This window comes from Bombus pascuorum, chromosome 15, assembly GCF_905332965.1.
Source record: "Bombus pascuorum chromosome 15, iyBomPasc1.1, whole genome shotgun sequence".
Classification (NCBI taxonomy): Eukaryota; Metazoa; Arthropoda; class Insecta; order Hymenoptera; family Apidae; genus Bombus; species Bombus pascuorum.
The window spans coordinates 7,318,720-7,338,456 of record NC_083502.1 but is presented as its reverse complement, the minus strand read 5'-3'; the positions used below and the strand labels follow the sequence as shown (position 1 = coordinate 7,338,456).

At 42.6% G+C, this 19,737-nt stretch overlaps 1 protein-coding gene across 17 annotated transcripts in view; it reads left to right on the top strand.

Annotated features, from left to right (window-relative positions):
- The window catches only part of LOC132914430 (polypyrimidine tract-binding protein 2), a 442,018-nt gene that overhangs the window by 184,213 nt on the left and 238,068 nt on the right, over positions 1 to 19,737 (top strand). For 6 of the 17 annotated variants that reach the window (XM_060973559.1, XM_060973557.1, XM_060973554.1 and 3 more), the window contains exon 2: positions 11,408 to 11,459. The exons of 9 other annotated variants lie outside the window; for them this stretch is intronic. Coding sequence is in view for 2 of the 8 variants with exons in the window: in XM_060973549.1 (XP_060829532.1) it covers positions 18,002 to 18,004 (3 nt within the window). In the remaining 6 variants the exon portion in view is untranslated. Of the gene's footprint in view, positions 1 to 11,407; positions 11,460 to 16,934; positions 18,005 to 19,737 lie in introns of those variants that run through there. 2 more of the 17 variants (XM_060973549.1, XM_060973553.1) reach the window with 2 other exon arrangements.

Sequence of the window (19,737 nt, the reverse complement as noted above, 5' to 3'; positions counted from 1 at the left end):
TGTGTAGAATGCACGTAATGTGCAAAAGTATACACGGTGTCTCAACTAATTTGATCACCTCGAATAACTTTTAAAGTACACGTTTTGTGAACAACTTTATCACATTGTACGAGTTGCATGGTTCGAGTGTACACTTTGTGCGATGCATGCATCTTTTTTTTAAGTGGACACCTTCCGGAGATTTCAGGACCAACTTCGTTTGTTTTCAAACGGAATACTATGTCCTTTTTGTCAAAATAATATTGTGAGTAAAAACGTATTGACATTTATTATTCCTAATCCTAATAGTTGAGGAATGATTTTGCTTAGTTTCTTGAAAATTGACTTTACGTAACGTCAAGTTGAAGATTCGATATCGTCGTAGATTTCCGTAATTTTCTCGTACAACGCATACGTTAAGAGTTGTTCGAGCTGATCGAGTTGGCAGAAACACCTTGTGTAAAATATTCAAAGTACCGCTGTAATACAGTTCTCCGAATTCTATTAATAAAATCCAACCTTTTATTTGTTCGTACGTATTTACAAAAATATAAAATGCGCTGTAGAAAAAGGAGGGAAATTATATACGGAAAAAGTAGCAGAGAGGATCGCGTATATTCGATGAACGATAACAAGAAGGTTGGAGGTCGGAAGTGTGCGTCGTTCGATAGACATTACCGGGTACGATCTTGGAAAATGGCGAAATCGCGGTGCCCCGCCGTTGGCAAATGGAAAACGAATCCCTCGTACGATTTTAGTGCGCCACGTGCTTCGTAGACATCCTCTTTCGATTGCATCGTCGCGTTCTCCTCTTTCTGCAACCGGTGGTAAAGAGTCGAAGCGTAACAAAAGCCTCTGGAATCCTGCGAGCCTTCCTGATAATATCGAGATCTAGCGATTCGTCTAGGGCATTCTGGACATCAACGCTTAGTTGATATTCTTTGCGTCTTTCGTATTGGTTTTTGAGCATAGGTACAGCAATTTATAGGCTTCTACGATGAGCTTCAAGGAATTTCTTCATTATCCGTATTAACAATTATCCTAATTAATGCACTGATAATAATGCGACTAAGGTAGAAACGAGAGAGAGAATGCTTAAAGCGCGTTGATTATGAAATTCATATTAAACTCCGGATTGAGCCGCGGGAATTGAATTTTTCCACGGGAGAATCAGGCTCGCGTGACGGGATAGGGGTGTGGTGCACGCTTTAAAATTCGCCTATCACGGTGTCTACGACGGGAGAGCAACATCGCCCCGGGACGTCTTTCCGCGGTGGAAAAACACGGAGCAAACCGAATTAACGCTGCCGCGCTGAGCAAACTTTGTTCGCCATGTTGCCCGTCAACCGCGCCGAAAATTTGATCAGCCTGGCGGCCGCGCGCGCTCTGGCGTCAAGCCTTTCTCCAACGAGGCCACGCTTTCGCTCGTGACAACCGAAGCTCCGCTTCTAATACGCTTTCCCATCCAGGCGACTGTTTTAATCGCGATTTTTTAGATTTCGACGGTAGTCGAATGAAACAATCGTCGAACAAAAAGTCGGAGCGCTTTTAGATGGCGTTGATTAGGATTTGCTTCGATAACAGACTTCCGTTGACCATATTTTTTCGGGCGAATATTTTTGGTGTTATTTCAATGGAGAAACAGAAAACAGGACGTTTCATTAACGATGGGTACATTGAAAATTCGGCCAATCGGACAATAAGGGGTTAAACAGTTATTAAACTGCTCATTTTGTCTCCGATTGGACGCGAGAGGAGCGAAATCGCGTGCGCAGGCTTTCGACAAGAGCAGGACACAAGTGCGTCGACAAGCGTGTGTGACGGGGTGGTTCGAGGGTATCGCTCAATCGCATCCTTAATTAGCGTACTCAATTAAGCACAAGCGCGACAGACTGCGCAACGAACGCGACAGTTTTTTGCGTTTAGACTGTGTCAGAGAATCGAATTACCGACAATTATACAGCTGCTCTGTCCGAATTGTTCGCCGTCGTCCGATCAAACTAGAAAGGGAGAAAAGGTGTATAGAAAGAGAAAGTAACGGAGAAAGGTACCTACGCTTTGAACTAATCCCTTTTCACAAGTTTCAAAATATGCATGCCATGTATGCAATTTAAATTCACTAATTTCTCAATTTAATAATATTATTATTCGATAAATTATTGTGCAAGATTATTTGAATAAAATTTACCGCATGCATATACACTTGGACAAGTTATAAATCAGAATATTATTTAAAGAAGAAACAAAAGTTGTAAATATACTGTATAATTTAACCAGATTAAAGCGTTTGATTAATGTATCGAGCTTGTACTTGCCTGTCTCCGCTTTATTTTTCATGAACCTTCTTTTCATTAATTTCTCAATGTTTCGTCAAACTTGTTCTACGAACGATGTCGTCTATAAATATTTCTTTAAACATCTGTATTCATAAAGAATTGGAAAGAATAGCACGGAAATTAACGAAGTAGATGTTAAGCGAACAAATGAATATTTATGGAAGTATTGTTTCGTAAAAAATTTGAAAGGAATATGAGAAAAATTAATTCGATAAAGGTAAATGAAAGGTGGAGCGAAAATATTGGGCACATTTTGGTCGAATCGATTTTCGAAAATGAAATCTGGAAGCAAGATACAATGAGCCTGTCCGTCGCACACTTTAATCCTCCATTGTAATACGAAATTCACAAGAAACGACAAAGGACCTTTCTTCCTGGTCTATAAATTTAATCGGCTTCCGGTTTATCGGCTCCAGCCTTCGATCACGAAAGAAATCTCTCCCCCTCGATTTCTTCCTTCATCTACCGTAGAAAAAGGAACTTTGCTCTCGACAGTCACAAATATAGTTCTTTTTGCCTTCTCACGGTGGTTAACTTTGTAATTAAATTTGTAGTTTAAGGAAAAATCAGAGCATAAACGAAAAAGTTAAATATTCTCGTACGTTACTTTCCAAAAATATGGAAATGTTAGGTTATAAAATGCAAAGAAAAATTCGATACTCTCCTGTCAGAAATTCACTAATTTCCTATAAAAAAAAAAAAAAAGTAGCCAGACACCGAAATATTCAAACACGGCACTAACAAAAATTTAGTAGTTTCCCATAAGAAATAGCCAGATTGAAAACTATAGTACGAATAAAAATTCGATATTTTGCTATCAAGAAATATTATCTAAACCACAAAATACAAAAATCCGATATCTTCCCATAGGAAGTAACCAAACGTGGAAAACGTCACCGAATTACAGGAAACGTATCAGTTTCGATTACCCGAAGCAACTAGGGACATTCAACCCCCTAATCGATTCTTTTTCCTCGTTTCCAGCGAGTCTCCAGCAGGTTACCATTCGATTTCGCGTTCCTTAACCCCGCGAAAATTAAGCAAACTGCCGCATTTCCCCAGCTCCATTAATCTCGGCCCACGGTTTATTTGGTCACTCGGTTCTCCAGTTGTTCCTCCGACGTTTTACTTTAATCCGATGTTCAACGTTGCTCCTCGTCTATTTCGAAATTCTCGATCTTCGCCGAAAGAGATAGCACGCACCTGCTCGACTTTAAATTGCGTTTTTAAATCGTTGATTTAAGAATGTCCTAATTTCCATTTGCATTTTGTTTGTGAAATTCTATTACTTGAAGAATTTTAGTGGTTTGGTAGGGCTTTTTAGTTTAGAAGTTGGATTGTCGAGGAAGGGTATTTGTATTTTAATTTGCGGCACGAGGAATATGTCTTCAGTAAGGTAAAAAGGATATAATTTTTTGCTGCTTTTCTTTGGAGATAAGTAATCTTTCACCGATATCACCTACTTATCACATTCGACATTGCAAATGTACTACTTATCGTATATTTAATAATCCTTTTACAATATATATATATATATCGTATATATTACATATCAAAATAGATCACGCGAAATTGTTTCGGGTTGTAACATCGTCGCTACCAGTGTAGATAGAGAAAAATGTCAAAAGAAGAAAGCCGAATGATTCGAACGGTACTACGTTCGTAGGATCGTGTTTCTTTTCTTTTTACCGTGCAATGGCGTATATTCGATCAACGATCGCATGATTTTTTCCATTAGAGATGCATATTGTTCTTTTACGTAGATGGATTGTTCTCGTCGTTCCACGTAGAAAAGTATTGAAGCGAGATGGTAAAAAATTATTATTGGTTATTCACTCCCAGTCATCCGTCATCTTGGACTCTATTGTCACATCTCTTCGCTTCGAAGGTATCCGAAACACATCCTCGAGAGCCTTAGGATTCGTGGTACGTTGTTCCTCTGATTTCACCCAGCCTTTGACGATTAGATTATTACACCGGTCGTTAGTCAAGCTCCATTTGGAATACGCATCGTCAATCTGGTCCCCTTACCTTATGAAACACGCGATGCTTCTCGAGATAATTCAACGTTCAATTTCTGCACGCAGTCGTCCACACTGCCCTGTGAGCAGAACCTACGTACCACTATTATCGACCAATAACGTCGTTAGTCGATCCAAGGTCTCTGGTGGAGCGTAGATTGATCGGTGATTCGTGTTTGCCGCGTAGAAGGTTCGCATATTCTTGCATCGATCAATCTTAATGCGCCATTTTAGGAAACCGTTACTATTTCAATGTCACGCTCACAAGTCTGCATATTTTCATCTGGATATCCTAAATCTCTGATATTTCCTGTCGAGCTAAGTTTCCGGACCGCGTAGATCTCTTCTCCATCAGCGACGTGTCGTTCGAGCGAGTGGTCTTTATTCCAAATTTTCCGCGTAGCTGTTCTTCTTCGTCTATATTTTGCAACACTTTTAATTTTTCTCAGCATCCGTATCCGGTGACTACCGGTCGTTGCAAATGCGTGTATTCTAATAGACTCACTCTCGTACACGAACGAGTCGATGAATAAATTGTGTCGTATGTAACTACGCGAAGCGAAAGCTTCGAGAGGATCGACAATGTATATCCGGTACGAAACCATGCAAACAGGTTCTTTTTTGTCGACGAAATTCTACTTGCCACAAATCTATTTGCCCGTCGTCCACAAATCACCAGTTCCCGATCCTCTCGCTAATCCCTCGGACTAGCGGAAAGGTCGTGGAAGAAAGGGATTTCCGTTTCGATACCGGTTCACCATGAATTTTCCTTCTTGTTATGGATCCTCCGTTGTGCTGTAACTCTTCTTTCGTAGATTGCACTCTCGGCTTTTGTCCCCGCTTCCCTCCACTTTTCTAGCTTCCTTCGGGTTAGGCAATTCTTGACAAGTGGTTACAAGGAAATTGAACGCGTCGAATCTTCTATCATATTTCGCTTTAAACAAAATAGCTGACGTGGATGTCAAAATGTCAGTGCCAGAGTTCGAAGAGTATTGAATATATTTGAAGAACTTAAGAAGGAAGTGAAAAATTAAGAACTCGAAGAATATAAGAAATTCTATAATATCTATAGAAACAAAAAAAAAAAAAAAAAAAAAAAAATTATTCCAAGAGTATTCTCTGATCTAGAAAAGTTTCAAGCATGTTCTCTGATATGGAAACATCAAAATTTCAAGAGTGTTCTATATAACATACAAAAGAAGGAATAGAATATTCCGAGGAGAAAAGGCAATCGACCGTGGCCGAAAAATCCTCGATATTCAACCTCCGGTGGCCGCAGACGACGTCCAAGTGGCGATCGGTCTACGGAGAATTGGCTGGAACGAGAGGGATCGTCCTGATCGACCGTCGAACTCTGGAATACGCCCGAGCATTCGGGTTCCTTGGGGACACGCGGACCCGGTGACGAGCTTTAAATAAATAAAGAGCTCGAGAAGGGGGAAAGACGCGGCGGCAGGACGAATGGTAGTAGATCTAGGGGACCGGCATCCAGGGAGCCATGCATCAAGTCCTATTACCCTTCGCAGCCTAACTGCCTAGATGTAACCGAAATTCAGGAAAATGAGTTCGCCTTCTCGATTAGTAAATATCTCATTGGATCTTTGTGAAATCAACGAGCTGGAATGATAAACGATGCGAGTAACGTAACAGTTAATATGGAAAAGTTTTTTTTTTTTTGCTTGAGAAATATCCTTACGAACATATTACGAGCATTGTACGTAAACATTTTGACCAATCGTTATTAGCAGATCGTGGATTTCTGTGCGAATTTATATTTTTATAAATCTAATTAAACGAACAGAATGTAAGTAAAAGTAAGAAAAAGCGACATAGAAGACATCTTACGATGAGACACGAATTATCACGAATTTCCCAGTTGAGCAGACGATTAGTTCCTGGGATATAGGAGGTGAAAAGTGTGAAAATTTTAATAGTTTAATAAATTAAGTTAATAGTTTAAGAAATTGTTGTCAGAGGCTTCGCCGACTGCCGCGAAAGACAAACTTGAATTTAGATCTTCGTATGTCAAAAAGTATTCATAGAACTTTCGTCTAACGTTCCTAACGTAAAAGGGTATAAAGTAAATTGTGAAAACTAAAGCGATGTTCACAGTTTTAATAATAATCGTTTTATCATAGTGGAAAGCGTCACCGCATTTTCATACTTTTCCACGAGGTTGAAACCGGATGAGCATCAATCGCGGAATATTACTGCACATACGAAAGTGGTGGCCCAACTGTTGGCTGTTACAGTCGCTTTACGACAGTTGTATGGTTTCTTGGATATGACCAATATCATGGGATTCGGAAATCCAATCCTGATGTATGTAATTATCCATCGCCGTTCCCAAGGATCGATATCAAGAGAAATAAGTCGCCGTAGTAAGAATTTTCTGAAATGTATCATCCACCATATCGGATCGAACGCGAAAAAGAATTTTGAACTGACGCGTCAACGAATTTTCACGTGTTTCGCTTGAAAATTTGTAATTCCGAAAAGTATCACTCGACACAATATTCCTCGTTATTTCGTCCATCGAATATTATACTAGTTACTAGACTTTCGATATTTTGAATGCCTTTGCATATTATGTGCATCTTGCGTATTTTGTAATTTTTAATTTCCCGTAGATCCATAGAAATCCGCTCTTCGTTAATCGTCATAGAGATCCACAGTGTATTAATTATCATAGAAATCCAAGAAATGTAAATGCAGGTAAGGATACTCGAGGCGTAATGCAACTCGTGAACAATAAACCAACAATCGTACGAAGATTGAAGTTATTCCCATCTCATGCAAGACACAAACCTGACTCTGTAATATATTAATTTATAACAGAGATATCGTGTATATACGTCGCACTCCTAGGTGAATTAGGAACTTGTCAATTTAAACGGCACGCAGCAGGCGAATAATGGTAGAATGGATTAATTTCATTTGAAACGCTGTTTCTCTTGCTGTTCCGAATTAGTTCCAGCGATACGTATTAAAACGCTATTGTTAATGACATTTTCTAGTCTTTCCCTTTTGATTCATTTTCGGTTTTTAACGACGAATTACCACCTAGTTAAATTTCAAACTGACGTTTGATCGATGTGGTGAAATTCAACTATTTAACCGAAACTATAACACGTTGCACTAATTATAAAATACTGCTCTTATATTAATTATATACGTGTAGTAATTATAACTTCGTTAACACCTGCCTCGCCAATATGCGTATTGAACGAGTAAAACATGATATTTTGTTTTCAAATATTTTCATGCACTTTTATAAACTTGAAGCAATTTTCAGCACTGCTCCTACGTTTTATCAACTTTTCGAGCGATCGGTGTTCAAGTAATCTTCTTTCTCGCGTCTTTTTTTTCGCAATTTAACGTTTCATTTTCCCCGTATTTACTTCTATGTACCTAATAGTCACGAACTTTGATGAAATTTCTAAATGGTTCGTATTGCACACACGACGTATTCACGAAAGGTGTCCACGAGTGTGCAAATACTTTCGTCATCGTTATGAAGCGCTGTCGTCCAGCAACAAGACGAATAAACGACGTGGAAAGAAAGTAAGATCTAAAGCCTCCCTTCTTGATCATCCATCATCGTAAACCGAGTCTCGTTTTTATCGCGTTTCCGCGAAACTTTCTCGCTGGTTGCGGTTCCCTTGGTCTTTCGTCCGGAATTCGAGTTTGCCGCGCGTCGCGTGACCATGCTGCCGGCGATAAAAATCGCGTTAGATCGTATGCGACGAACGAAGGGCGACAGCTTCGTTGCGTGAGACCGGTCGATGGATGTTTTCCTTTCCTCTTTTCACTTTTACGAACCGTGAAAATCTCGCGTCGCATGCGTCGCTGCAATCTGCCTAAAGATCGTGAAACGCTATCGTAGATGAACGTTAAGGCGAATATAAGACTCTTGCATCCGATTAAATCCGAAAAATTTCTTAGCGTGAAATTGCACTATTTGAAGAAATATGTAGCTAGATTTTCTTTTTTCTACGAGCTTGCATAGTATGTTATCGATGATGAATAACTCTGGTCCAGTGCTAAACTGTAATAAATCGTGATTTTCTTACGAAGAATCTAGTTTCTGATTTTTCATTTGTCGAAGTACATGTTTTTTCTCCAACTTTGATAATTCAATTTGTTATATCGTCTTAAACCAGCGATTTCGGTACTCCGGTAATTATTTAGACGTAATTTCTTCGTCTCGTAAAATAATCGTTTACGTAGCTAAACATTTTTAAAAGATCAAGCTACCGTGTTACGTCAAGCTTGATATTCTCATGTAGAGAAAATACTTTTACAGTGTCTTGTAATTTCATACGCGTATATTACAAGACGATGCCTTACTGGAATAGAATCTTAGTTGGCTGAAAATAATCTTCATTTGCTCTCTTTAAAAAGCAAAGGAAATTCTTTTTCTTGACTACTGTCACAACACACCGCTATAATCTATCTGGAAGCTAACAATAGAGTATCGAATACTGAGAACATTAAGAAAGACGATAGCCAATCTCTGTTTCGATCGATTTTGCCGATGGTCGGTTCCGGGGGACGCCAGTCACCGGCTTGGAATTGTGTAACAGCGATTTGTCCACGTTTAGCGGCGTCGTTATCGTGGCATCGGTCGTGCATAATTCTGTTTGAACGAATCATTATTGCGGTCATCCGTACATACGTGCCGGTAAATCCATTTACGGTCGCAGCTGTCGATTGTTCCACGTGTTAAATTACGAAGGATGATTGATGTCGTGCCATGGACCAAACGGTGTTTTAAAGGCGCGTCGAAACAAACGTCGATAAAAATGGCACATCGTTCGTCCAAATATCTCGTTTAACGTTCGAGTAACATCTAAGAGGTTCGATCCTCTTCTAAATTGGTCGGCGAAGAAGTTCCGAAATGTTTCAAAGTATCTAAAAACTGTGATTCGTAGGAAATAATGTCTCTATAAAATGTTGTATATACATAATTTAGAGTTTGTTTAGTAATGTATTGGGTCAAACTTGAAGCTATTAGGTGTGTAGTCGAATATTGAATTCTCTACTTGCGCGGTCGAAAGTCTCGCTGGAAGAGTATAAAAACACCCTAGAATAAAATTATAAAATATCAAAAATGATATTTTCTCCCTCCCTCTCCCTCTCTTTCTCTCTCTCTCTCTGCGGACCTAATTCTCGAAAGTCGTTTCCAATCCTCGAAATCAAGCTGTATCGACGCAACGCGAGTAAAGGAATTTCTCACGACGAACAATTTTCCCAGAAGACGCTGGAAATCCCGGAGAAACGTGACCCAGCCCGAAAGTCTCCCGTTCCAAAGACGAATCTATCACGGGAGTGAAAATCCTGTGGGCTGTGCGCCGCGAACGGTGCGATTACACAAATTATAGCGAAGGGCGGGGTCGTCTCGCCGCGGAGTAAGTTAAATAGGATTCCTAGGGACATTTCGATCTGCCGATTTCGCGGATCCTCTTTAGCTGGCAGTCTCCACCGAGCTAATCCCCGACGTATGTCGCGATTTCGCGATCTGCATACTGCTTAGCCCCGCCCGGAGTAATTTCCCGGGGACTTAGGCTCGGTTCTCAACGGCTGACGCCGCGCACGAAACGGTTTGCCCAACGTATTAAGTCGTTGCCGCGCGCCGGGATTAACGATCGACTCGCGATTTCGTTTGCACTTAACCCGCGTGTGAGCTGGAATTAGATCCGGATTTCGTGCCTTTCAGAAATCTCACTGTCGAAAGGAAAATATTGAGAAATTACATACGAACTAGATGGCGAAGCGTGAAATTTTCCAAAAATCGTACCAGGACTAGACTTATCGTCTATCTCTGTATCGCGTGTGAAAAAAGAAAGAGAATGCGGTACTTTAAGGGCTGATGATACTCGGCGAGTGGAGCAAGAAGTATGCAATCGACATAGGCCCTGCGATCAATCCTGTCGACGTAAAATCGATCGTTATCATTTACGAACATTCGATGTCGCGAGTCAGTTTCTTCTTTGAACGCAAACAAAGAGATCGATTCGATAGTACGTCAGCTCAAGATTGGGGAAATTGTAAATTGCCTAGTGAAAATTTTCTCAGCGCAAAATCGCACCATTCGAAGAAATATACTAAACTAAATTGTGATTTTCTTAGGAAGAACCTAATTTCTGATTTTTAATTTACCGAGGTACATTTTTCCTCCATCTGATATTCGATTCTTTAATAATTTAATTTGTTATATCGTCTTAACCAGCGACTTCGGTGATATATTTCATGAAATAATCATTTACGTAGCTAAACTGCAGGTGGTTAATTTCCTCGTTAAATTTTCGCCAAAACGAAGGGAAACGTTTTAAAAAATCAAGTTACCGTGCTGCTCCAAGGTTTGATATTCTCATGTAGAGAAATACTTTTACAGTGTCTTGTAATTTTATACACGTATATATCCAAATATGCGCTAATGACGTAGGAAAACTTGGTAAAGTTTTTTTGATAAGCTTCCCCTGTACAGAGTTGAATACGTGATATACGAGCTAAAGGATTTAATTTTATGGCTTGAAATGTCTGTTTTTTTTTTGCCGAATTACCGTATGCGAATGCAACAATTTTTCAGTATTTTTAAGTTATTTCTCCTGGCTGTTGGATGAATTTTTGTGAAATGTTAGATCTTGTCATATTATATTTTTCACCACGTATTCGTATAAGGATTGACAATCTTTTGCAACGTATTACGTTCTTATATTATTACCGACCACTGGTCTGCGGATTTTTATGCAAATTCATATTTTCGTGAATACGGTAGAGGGAGTAGGACCTAGGCGGAAATTTGATTTACTTATTAAGCATTATAAAGAGGTATACTTTGAATATTTTATACGTTTTTGCGTCTATGCGGCCTTGTATCTTTAAATTTCTCATGATTGCATAAAAATCCACAGTCTACCGATCGCATTATACGTATATTCTAATATTTTGTAAAAAATTAGTCAGTTCGCTTGACGGCTGTATTCACGCTGTATGTTCTTGCGATTGCACGCAGCTTTCGTCGAGGTGTCTTACTAAATTAAGAAAGTATATTAATTTCTGTTGCAGGTAAGATATCTGGCCTCTTTGGCTCCATTTCCTTTGGCACGCGAGCAGCTCGGTAAGTTAATTAAATTTTTCTTTTACTACACCCCACCGCCGTAATTAAAAAAAAAAGATCAAAGAAAATTTATCTGCTTGTTGCGTAGCCCGTGTTACTACGAAAGCTTCGTTACGTGTCTTTTTCAATTAATATTTTAAAACACCTTTCGCTGTACAAAACCCGGTTGCGAGATGTAATTAGGTAAATCTTTGAGCGAAACGGTTACGAATAACGTTTCCTTAGAGTACCGATTCAGGGACTTTACTTAGACTTTATACTTTGAGAAATTGAAGACAGATCTCTCTGTATTTTTGTGCCGATTTTGAAGATTTTGTCGAATATGCTTGAGAAAATCGAGAAAATTTACAAAATTTACAGATGAAATTAAGCTATTAATTTAGTATTAATTTAACGAAAAGATCTGGAGATTTTATTTGAAAGATCTAGGAAACGGAGCGTTTCTTCCGAGTCATGGTTACCGAAGTTGTTGATGGAAAATTTTGTAGGATGTGTCATAGAATATTGTAAAGAAGCTCGTAAATAATCTTTTAATAATAGCAATATCGTGGGAGATCTCACGAATATTACAGGGAAACGGTGATTCTCTAGTGACTAGGGAATAGGCATCGGAAGCAGCCTGCCCCAAAGTTGAAGAAGCCCGATTTCTTCAAACTCAAGGACGTACAAAAAAGAAAAGAAAGAAATAGAAAAAGAGAAAAATAACAACGTTGAAAACGCGAAGAGCACCGGTGCCTCGTTAACTAAAGATGGCCGTGATCTGGAAGAGTCGCGACTCCTTGTAATTATTTCATTTGCCACTTCTCGATTTGACAGTAATTAACGAAGCCACTTGGCCGAACGAGTATTAGCGCGTCAGACGTAAAGTCAGCTCCGTTCTTACTCTTGTTTAACCTTCGTCTCACCTTATGGAACCGCGGTCGCGTTTAATTAACGATACCTTCCTCTACCATCTCCCCACCCCCTGGTCTACGGAAATATTCGTGTCTGAGGGATTAGCAGACTCCTCGGTGTTAGTCTTGAAATTTTCTTTAGAGAGATTAGCGGGATATTTAAATTTCGTTCTTTTCTTCTTTCGCTTTTCGATACGTTAATTCTTAATACAAGTACAGATAACAATATCGTATCAGCGATATAAAACGAATGACTAATGTAACGTAAACAAGACTTTCAACTGTTTCTCAAGATCGCCACTTTCATCCAGAAAAGTTCTCGTACGCGCTTTTCCCAATTCGGAGAAGCGAGAATCTTTCTCTTGCAGAAAACCGCGGCTTCGTTCCCTCATTTATTCGTTCAGCGCGGATAATCAGGTTACCACTTTCGAGGGAGCCGATTGCTCGAGCATTCTCGAGTCCGTCGAGGGTGAATCGGTTCGTTGCGCAGTCGATCCTGATCGACGCCGCTCGTTTCTGAACAATCAGAGCTCGAAGAACCCATCGATGGTGCTCGTGGTCGCCACCAATTTCCCGTCGTTTTTTCCCTCGAGGACCACTGTCTGATCACGCCTTCGAATTTCGATTCCTTCCCCCATTTTCTTCCGCTTTTCATCCCTTACTTGCCCCAATGATCGTAATCTTCGCCGTTGGCAAACAATTCGAAGAACGTGTTTTATTTGTTCGAGAGCGAATTTTACGAACCTTGTTTTCTGATTTTTCCAATTGTCTATTTCCCTCTCCTATCTCTTTCTCTCTTTCCCTCTCTCCTTTCCCTTCCTTTTTTTAAATTTCTGGACGTTTTCTTTAAGAAGGACTTACTTTTGTTCTTTTCAAGGTGGTTGATTGGGGTTTTTGTTTGCGATCGTGAATTCTTGCTTCCTCTACTACCACTGTGAGAGGGGAACGCGTTGAAATAAAAATTAAAGAAAAATCCAAGGAGATTAAGAAAGATTGAAGGAACAGGATAGAAAGTTAAAGAACGACTCTAACTCGAAGAAACTTGATAACGCGAGCGAAAGAGAAAATTGAATTTACAAATTTGGAAAGAAATATCCACTAACTATGTCAGTGAAATTAAAGTTGCCGTATATTAGTTTATGGTATCTTATTTTCTTCGTGGATCGAAGATTACCGATGAGACTATTTGTTTCTAACGATACTGCCAACTATTACGAACTCGACTCGATAACGTCAATTTTAATCCTATCCATTAAGACTAGTTTCCTGGTTTCTTTGTATATTTTTTCTGCAAGTCCTCGATAAAGATGCATCGTTTGCTCCATTTTCTCATTTGTCAGTCCAACTGACAATTTCGTAAATTTCAGTTCTATTTTATTCTTTATTCGAGTACTATTTTGAGACAATGTTTTCCTCCTTGACTATTCAATCCTGCTTCGATATCCGACGATTCCGTTTAAGGAACGTATCTTAGAAACGAACTGTGCGCAAAACCTAGAAGTTACACGCGATTCATTCGTTCGTAGTTCTCGTTTCAGCGAAACGTTAGGAAATCAAGCTCGGCGAGCCACTCGAAACTTGAGCAATCTGTACTGCGTAAACAAAATTTTTCAACATCGCTCAAGACGCAAACCTCACCGAGAGTCGAAGAAACTTATTACTCGATCAAATGGAATCCATTAAGCATATGAAACATAGACCGCCGTAACCATTCGATACATCGATATTCCCACCCCTACTCCATAAATCATCCTAATACTAGTCCTAATTCTACCAAGCCCATTAATGTAAAACCACTGTAACACATCACAACCGTGCAACAATGCGGAAAATCACACGTTCCCTCCACCTGTCTACCACTATTCACCATTCAGCCTCTCCCCACCTATCACGAAAACGCCGCACAACCAGTAGGGAAAACCCTATAAAAGCGAAAGATCAGTCACCAAAGCAGCCACGTTGCCCCGCGAAGAAGGAATCGGTCTAACCTGGCCAGCGAGAATCTACTTACTCGCAGAGTCCCTCCGAGCACGGAGTCGGTCGATCAGAAGCGAGAAGGGGAGAGAGATAGACACGCGACTCGAAGAAAAAGAGACGAAAGCGGACGAAACAGGGTTAGTAAAGACCCACACCGTTGCTCTCTCGGCCGAGCTCAATCGTCGCTCGGTGGTGGGGATGAGTGTTAGTGGTGGGGGAAGCGTATGTGCGATCGTGTAGGCGGCATAGAGGCACGGAGAGGCACGAATGCGCGCTGGCGCGCACACTCGAGTCGTTTCGTGCAAGTTCGCCTGCGCTCGGCCGTCGCTCGCTCGCTATTGGCGACGCCAGGCGCGTCGGGACGCTCGGAGCGGGGGACAGCGTTTGAAAGCCGCGTATACGCGGCGACACGACCCGGCCGCGGCGACGGTGGCGGTGGAGGCCTACGCGGGCGCCGCGAGAGAGACGCTGCTCTCAGTTGTGTCAAGCTAGGCGATCGAGTAGGACGCTCTTTAATCGTTCCCGCCTCCGAGTTACTCTCTCACGTACACACACACCGCCTCACACACACACTCCCACACACACTTCTCTCCTTCTCTCTTTCTCTGGAATACCCCGTGCAGGTCGGTCCGAACCGCGGCAACGAACCAGCTCTCCAAAAGCCAACGCGACATCACACAGTAACACACGTGCACACAGACAGACACACACGCGCGCCCGACCGATATCTGTCATATCTAACTCCGTGCTTCTCTCTACCCCATATATCTCCAACAGAGTAGTTCCACTACGATATACGTCTGTTAAGTTCGTCCTCTCTACGATTCGACACGTCGCATCGTCGTACGTTCCTGTCTCTCTCGAAATCGGTGTCCACCTGGTCCTCCACCGATCGGCCGTCGTTGTCCGGTGTATTATATCCTCTGCCTCCCTCTGTCTCACTGTTTACGCCCGCCCGTGTCGCTGGCCACGCGCGCGTGCCAGCCGGCCGAGAGATCTCACGCGGACCAGCCCTAAACGCTCAGTGTGAAAACGGTCGACACGTGATACGCCGTGTGCACGAGAGCCCCACAGAGGCTACTCTGGTCTCCCTCCCTTCAGTGTGTCGAGAAACGAGTTTGAGCAACGACAGCAACGTAGAGAGAGAGCGAGAGAGATAGATAGAGAGAAAGAGAGAGAAAAAGAGAAAAAAGAGTGAGAGAGAGAGAGAGAAAGAGCAAAACCAGCTGTCACGGAGTGGCACATGCATGCACCGACTCTTTGATCACAGTCTCACTGCCCTCTCCCACTGTCCGACCGTGTGTGTGTGTCTGTGTGTGTCGAACGGGAGTCCCCGTGCTACGAGCATCGGCCAGCGAAGGAACCGGTCGGAACGAAAGAAGGGGAGAAAGAGATAAGGCTTCCTCGTATTTGTCGGCCGTGTGTACGAGTTTCAAGGTCGCACACGTTCAATCGCGGGAGACCTCCCTCGTCGGTGTGCTACCAAGTCGAAGGAAGATAGAAAGAGAAAGGGAGAAGGAGCCGGTGAATCTGGAGCAGGAGGATCATTTAAAGCGGAGCGGCGAGAAGAGGCCGGCGAAGCTTGGCAAGAGGTGGGGGCTCGCGGGAAGAATCGCGAGGCCGGGATAGAGAATTATATTTTTATTTGCCGCGGCTGGCCGCGATTCGTCGGTACTAGAGAGCGCTGTTGTTAGTCGTTCGGGCGTTAGACGTGGCTTACGCGTCTATAAAGAGAGACTACCTTATAATAAAAAGAAAAAAAGAATAAAACGTGCTGTATAGATAGAAACTGCGAGGGAGATTCGGATAATTATAATAAGTATAGTCCCTCTTAGAAGTAAACACGAATTTGTCCCTATGTATAAGTAAAAATTAGGCTATTTAAGTAACGTAACGTATATAAAGAGATGGTCGCGCGTGAATAATGAGCGACCGATCGCACTAAAGAGAATCGCGTCAAGACAATCAAGCACAGTAGCAGGTTGGACATAACCGAGAGGAATTCTAACGACGTTTTCAAAAGGAAGAGGTGGGAAGGAACAGCAACCACGTGCGGTTCCTCCTCCTCCTCCTCCTCCGCATGCGAGTCTAGCAGGTTGAAAAAGAGTAAACGAGTATTCGTGTCTTCATGTGATCTCCAGCCTCTGTACTACTTCCGTACACGCTCTACGTACATATATTATTCTACATAGATATTTATGTATATATACTTCTACATATATATATATACACATACGAAAAATATATATATATATTATATATATTTACACTTATATATACATACGTTTATATGTATACACCCTTCGCACATATCCGATCGTTGGGCCGAGCCAGCTGATTCGCAACGGAAGTAGAGCAAGGCCCGACCGTGTTTCTTCCCTGTCTGCCCCGATTTCAAGGGGCGTCCTCTCGTCAATCTTCGTGACAATCATTTTTTCAGCTAGCTCTCTTAGCTAAAGTGTCTCTTTTTAAGGAAAGAAAAGAAGGAACAATCACGAATCCACGTATGTACCTACGACGTTTCAATTAACGTGCGAGCGAGCCGTGCCAGAGTCCCTCTATCCTCACAGCCGTTGAAAACAGAGAGAAAAGAAAGGTACGCTCTGTCCTTACCACACGCGCATGTATATACGCGTATGCATGCGTGTGAATCGCGTGGCCGTGTCACTTCACCTGTTTTTATCTTTGCTCGGTGCACAGACCCACTTGCCCTAGCTCTAACTCGCTCACACACTTTGACAATCATCGTATATCTAACAGAGCGGTCGCTCGTCTAGACTAAACCGCACACTATCGCTCTAGGCTTAAACCAACGTCTTCTGAGTCTATCTGTATGCGTGTCACCGGTCGTATGTGTATCTAGTACAGTAAGGACCGCGTTTAATCTGATGTACGCGCGTGTTAGCTCTTAAGGTGTACCAGTTAGGCTCTCTGACGTCTCACGTCCGGACGACTATACCTAAATTGAATTAACCGAAATTCGAATCGGGGCAAGATCTCTCTAAGAAGATTTCAAGGAACTTGGCTGGCCTCGCGGTTCGATCTCCGCGCCGAGTTCGAGCTCGAACTCGCGGGAGGAGTCGAAAATTGGTTTGAAGAGGGATCGAGCGACAATCGGCCAAACTGTGGTGGCCGTCGTGCGAGTCGGGACGAACGAGCAAGACGGAAGCTCGGTATCATCAGCCGTCGTTGGAACGCGGCTGGGCCGGTGAGGAACAACGAGGCAGGTTTTTCTGGAGATTGCACTCGTTGGGCGGTCGAGGCTTGTTCATACCCTCGGCGACGGGGAACGGGAAGTGTTGGCTAGCGGAGACGATAGGCGCCGACGAGGCACGTTCCTCCATCACCACGTATTTTCATTCGTATCCGTTTGTCCCGGGTGGTGCGGTGTCCCTGCCTCCGCCCCTGCTGAACAGCATCAACAACGCGGCGGCAGCAGCGATCACCCCCGGCCTGGTAGGACACCTCTTCGCCGGCCAGCAAGCCTGCAACATTGGCTGCAGCTGCACCTGCACGAATATCGCCAATTGCAATCCGCACCACCAGCAACACCATCACCATCAGCATCAACAGCAGCAACACCATCATCATCAGCAACAACAACAGCATCATCATCGTCCCATCGCTGCCACTACGGTCCTCCTGCAACCGGTTGAACACATCAAAGACACCATGGTGAGTGAAAGATCTGTTTCTTTCGTGGCGGATTTTCGGTCGATGTAACGCGAAGAGAGAATTTTGGACGTCGACGAGGTTCGCGGGCTTCCGTCGTATTCTTAGTACGATCCGCTTTGTTTCGGCGTTTCGCGAACATTCCGTGTCTCTTCTTCGGGACAGATCCGAACCTGAAGACGCAGTTTTTATAAAACAGGCGGTAGTTAATCGAGTTAAGTTAGTTAAGTAATCTGTTAACCGTGCTAATCACGGAATTATAATTTTACTTGGATCGTAAGACATTTGCCTTGAACACGGGTTCGTCAAAGTATACGTTTCACGAATATATTGTATTATAAGCGTTACAGAAAATTAGACGTTCCACGCGCGATAAGGACGTAAAAGTTCCAAGCCAGTGTAACCATAAACGATTCATAGACCTCGATCTTTGCAAATTAGTAGAAACCTATCTGTAGGGATCTCGCAAGAGAATCGAGCGAGTCAGAGTTTCATTTCGAAGTCGGAAGTTCGCAACAGTGGGTCAGTCCCACGACGGGTCCTTCAGGTTAAAGGGCTCTCGTTAATATCGTTGTCCGTCGCATAAATTAGCCACAGATCCCCTGGTTGTCCATTTGTTCGCCGCTCCGAACCACTAAGTAGCTTTTACGACGCGATTGTCCCCCGACGCTCGCCAAGCGGGTTTAATACTCTATTCGACGATTGCTTATGTTCGACTAATAAGCCGGGTCAATATGCGGAACTTGGAGCGCACTGGTTACGTATTCCATGTTCGAGGATCGATTCGTGTTTCGGAGTTACCGTGTTACGTTTTAATCTGTGCGATAGTGTTCCATTTATCGAGGGATATTAGGTCTCTGAGATTGTGGTGGTTAGTGCGTTCGAGTCACGGTTTGTTCGGAACAATTTCAGGATCGGGCGAACGAGTTCAGAGAAGTAAAAATTGTTTGAAAGTGGTAGGTAGCTTTCTTCGACGGTTAAATCAGAACCTTCGGTCGAAGGTAGGAGAGCGGAGTGGAGTCGTCGAATGTTCGATTCTTCGTTACGAACGATCTTTCCCAATCCCAAAGTGGAGTAAATTAGGATTATTTGGGTCAGAAGGTCTAATACGTCAATCCATATTTCGAACGCGAACAAATTGAGCGTTCCGATGGGGCAGCATTCTGGATCCTTTCGATTTGCGTTTTCAGCCCTTGGGAAAACGTGCGTGTAGTCGTGACACGTGTATATAAATTCGTAATACAATTCACAGACATCTTGACGCGACGAAATCGCGAGTGACGCTCGCGCGCGTAAATCTTTTCAGCAACGGTGCATTGAAACGGGCTGTCAAGAGGCAACGACCGTTCCCCCTAGCTCCTCGAGCGTGACGTAAGCTGCATTCGTCGTTGGATCTCGCGAAAAAATCCCCAGACTCGACGATTCCGCGGCCAGCTCGCGGCGGAACACGGTTTCCCTTCTTCCCGCCACTAGGAAAAAGAGTTGCATTGAATTTCCGCATGTCCCTGAGATATTTCCAAAGGAGTTTCAGCGATAGATGGCTCTCCAGGTTTGGAAGTTTAATACGGTGCTACGCGAGTCATTGAAATGGAATTTAAGTCCGTCGTTTTTACGTTTATATCACTGTGGTGGAGCGATACGATTATTAAAACAGTCGATTTCTTAAACGACTGTTTCTTTCACTTGTAGTACTTTGCTGTAATCGTCGAACATCGAACAAAATCACACGGAAAACC